The sequence below is a fragment of the Nestor notabilis genome, unplaced genomic scaffold, assembly GCF_000696875.1.
Source record: "Nestor notabilis isolate BGI_N333 unplaced genomic scaffold, ASM69687v1 scaffold28555, whole genome shotgun sequence".
Taxonomy (NCBI): domain Eukaryota; kingdom Metazoa; phylum Chordata; class Aves; order Psittaciformes; family Psittacidae; genus Nestor; species Nestor notabilis.
The window spans coordinates 1-3,665 of record NW_009928362.1 but is presented as its reverse complement, the minus strand read 5'-3'; the positions used below and the strand labels follow the sequence as shown (position 1 = coordinate 3,665).

At 50.3% G+C, this 3,665-nt stretch overlaps 1 protein-coding gene across 1 annotated transcript; it reads right to left on the bottom strand.

The window, feature by feature from the left end:
- Window positions 1-208: 208 nt before the first annotated feature.
- PHB (prohibitin) lies at window positions 209-3,577 on the bottom strand (the record flags this gene model as incomplete). Its single annotated transcript, XM_010014470.1, has 5 exons — window positions 209-507; window positions 1,455-1,550; window positions 2,443-2,559; window positions 2,868-3,010; window positions 3,353-3,577. Coding segments are annotated over 5 exons (794 nt in total), but the record flags the coding sequence as incomplete, so codon positions are not given.
- Between the last annotated feature and the right edge of the window lie 88 nt (window positions 3,578-3,665).

Sequence of the window (3,665 nt, the reverse complement as noted above, 5' to 3'; positions counted from 1 at the left end):
TCATGGTCAGGGAGTCACCCGGGCTTCTGCTTTGTTCCAGGAGGGAACAGATGAAACTCTGCTCCTGTTGCTCAAACTGCCTGGAAAGGGGCAATTCTCAAACCTAGCTTAATGGTCAGAGCCACTGCTCTGACCGTACGGGGGAGGAATGCAGGTCTGGTCTCGAGAGCGGGCAGTTTTATTTGATTAAGAATTCCAAATGGGTTCAATTTTCCTTTCCTCTCTTTCTACCAATGAGGAAATTGCAAAGATTCTTTTGGAAAGGGCTGATCTGGGAGGCAGAGGTGCCCGGGCTCACTGTGGCAGCTGGAGGAGCACAGACTGTCCAGAGGGCAGGTACGTGATGTTGCGGGACCGTGAGAGCTGGTACGCGATGTCCTCGGCAGCCTCCAGCTTGCGCAGCTCGATCAAGCCATCGCCTGCAGTGGCCAGCGAGTTGGCAATCAGCTCAGCTGCTTTGGAGTCTCCCTCAGCAGAGATCACAGCCGCTTTCTTCTGCTGCTCAGCCTGGCAACATACAGGAAAGGGAATAACCACCAGAGAAAACAAGAGCAAAAGGGAAGGAAGATGCTACTGTCACGTTTAAAACAGGAATTCCCACTTCACCTCCCTCCTGTTCTTTGCCCCCAGTAGGAGAGCTAAGATAGATGGGGTTATTTTCAAGCTGTATTCTGTTAGACTCTTTTTCTGCCTACTGTGGAAAAAAAGGTTGGAAGAATCATCTTGAAATTGCCTTATCAGTCTTAACCTCATGAAACATTAACCCACGTAAGGACACTCCCGATGGAAAACTGTCTACAAAAGATTGGAGAACTTCACCAGTGGAGTTAAACCCAAGTCAAATAAAGGCTTCTGCTACTTAATCATCTTGACAGATTATATGCATCTTATTGCACGGGCTGTTAGCTGCAGGTTCTTGCAGTCCCCACAGGCAGGTGTTCTCAGCTGGACCAGGGGACTTTGCCACTTGAACAGCAACTTGTTTGTGCAGATGCTCATTGAGATTGGGTTGATCTGGGATTCTGTGCTCTTGCATCTTCTGTGGTCAGTAACACTCCTAGGATGCAGGCCCCCATGTCCATGATGTCAAACACCACACAAAGCTTTGACCAGCCTCTCAAAATTCCCAAACATTGGCATCGTGTGGGATCCAGATGTCAGCCTTGAACCCCATTTCTAACTGACACTCCCTCCCAAGTGCCATTTCCTCCTGGCTCCATGCAGTACAGCACCCTGGTGAGACCGTAACACGTTATGAGAAGGAAAAGAAGACCCCCAAACCCAACCTTAGGCTTTATCTATCCAATAATCACATGCCAGAGCTGAGAACCACATCAGCATTACGACACCAAGTGATTTCATCATTCAACTGGCCTGGTCAGATGTTCACTGCAAGCTCGAGTGAGAAGGAGATACCAGAAACCTTTACCAAGTTCCTCAGAAGGACAGGGTACCTTTTCCACAATGAATCTGGCTCTCTCTGCTTCTTGCTGGGCCACTTGCTTCATCTCCACGGCCTCTGTGAACTCCTTGCCAAAGGTCAGGTGAGTCTGCAGGACACAAAGCAAGGGGACAGTGTACAGCAGCGCTGCTGTGACCCACACAGCCCCCACAGTGCATCAGTGGAGCTGGGATGGGGATGGAGAGCCAGGATCTCTAAAAGATTCCTTTCCTGCTCCATTTTGCCCTGCTGTGCTCAGCCTGGGTGGTTTGGAAAGCTGCAGGCTCCGGGGATGGGACAGGGGAAAGGTGGATTTCCTTCAGGACCGTGCTCAGGAGAAAGCACCAGAAACAAAGACTCAAAACTTGCATTCTCAAGAAACAAAGTCACCTTCCTTCAAAGGCTGCCTATAATACCCCTGTTCTCTAAGCAGGCTTTTGAGAGAGGTCCCAAAAGAGAGGGAGAGGAGCAAGCACAGGCCAGATTACAACACAAGTCATTTACAAAGCTTTGGGGGAGACAGGGAGAGCTCCCTCCTTGAATAGTCCTAGCAAACACAGCCAGGAGAAAACCAAATACTTTGTAGGAAACGGACACTATGGAAAGCAGGTTATTTTCACTCCCTCCTCAAGCCTGGCACTTTCTCCCTGTATCTCAAGGTGCTTGTGAAACAGCTGCTTTCTCTAAAGCCTGATCCATCACCCACAGAAGCATTTGTTCCTCATTTGAACTGCAAAAGCCTTGCAGCAGTGGAGCCTGTCAATGAGCCAGCACAGAGGAGCCTTCAAGGGCTTGCTCAAGGTCACAGAAGGCCAGTGACAAAAGCAGAGGTGCCACTTTGAGCTGTAACCACCACATCCCATGCAACTGCAGCCACGCAAACGTAGTCCACACGTCCAAACTTCCAGCCCACTCCTCTCTGGCCGTGCACTGACTCTTTTCTCCACTGCTCTTACTTGGGCAGACTCCAAAGAGAAAAACCAAAAAGGGTGAACTCTTACCAAGGACACATCATCCAGAATGAGCCCGAAGGTTGCTGCTCTCTCCGTGAGGTCCTCACTCACTTGCCTTGAGACCAGCTCTCTCTGAGTGATCAATTCTCCAGCATCAAAGCGAGCCTGAAATCGGGATGGACAACAGTGAGAAGCAAGCTGCAGAAGTGACAGATTCTCTGTGTCCTGCCTGCCTTTGCACCATGAGCTGCAGAGTTCCTCTCCCAAAGCTCCCAGACACTGAGGTGCCCACGGATTGGAAGTAAAAGACTCAATGACTGGAAGTTTAAGTGGAAGCTGGAGGGGAAGCTTTTCTGCATGGCCTCCGAGAGCCTTGGGAGTGGAAAGAGAAGCCTTATCCCAGAGCACAACATATTCCATACTCCAGCTGCTAAAAAGAGGAAAGAAAGATGAGCAGCAGGGCCTGTCCTTACCACAACAGACTTGAGGATCTCAGTTGTGATTGAGGGCAGCACACGCTCGTCGTAGTCCTCTCCAATACTGGTGAAGATCCGGGGTAACTGGGCAGTCACTGGTCTGAACAGGATACGCAACGTGATGTTCACGTTCTGGAGATCTGGAGGAAGAGAGGCACGAGGTGAGTGACAAACCACAGGGACAGGAGGTCTTCGTCCTCTCCAGGGTGATCAAGTGAGAAAGAGACAGGTTATTTTTACTACCCTTTACACCCTGAGATCCAAATCCTCATCCCAGACAAGATTCAAACTTCAGTTTATTGGTGATGCAGGGAATTACTTGCCCTACTGTAAAGACAGAGACTTTATGTTTAAAGGGATGACTTACAGGACCAAAGCAACGGTCCTTTAGTCTGTTCTGGAACTAAAAAGCCAGCTCAAACCCATTCCTGACTCTGCGTCCAACTGGATTTGGGATCTCCACATCCAAAGCAAACCCTCACCTTTGCTGCCCGTGATCACAGGAATGTTTCGGGGCCGAGAGCGACAGTCAAAGATGATGGGTTTCTGCACCCAGGGGATGAGGAAGTGGGTGCCTTCTCCTACCACCACGTCCTGGACCCCGCGGAATCGGTCGAAGATGACAGCTCTGTGTCCTGCATCAACTAGAGAAGAAAAGAGCCACGTCGGGACCTGCACGGCACCAGAACCACCTCTGCGGGAGCACTCTGTCGGGGGAGTTAAAGCCTTTTGCTACAGAGACTGGTGACATTAATGCCACGGTTTGGAGCAACAAGGCCAGGAGAAGATGCAGCC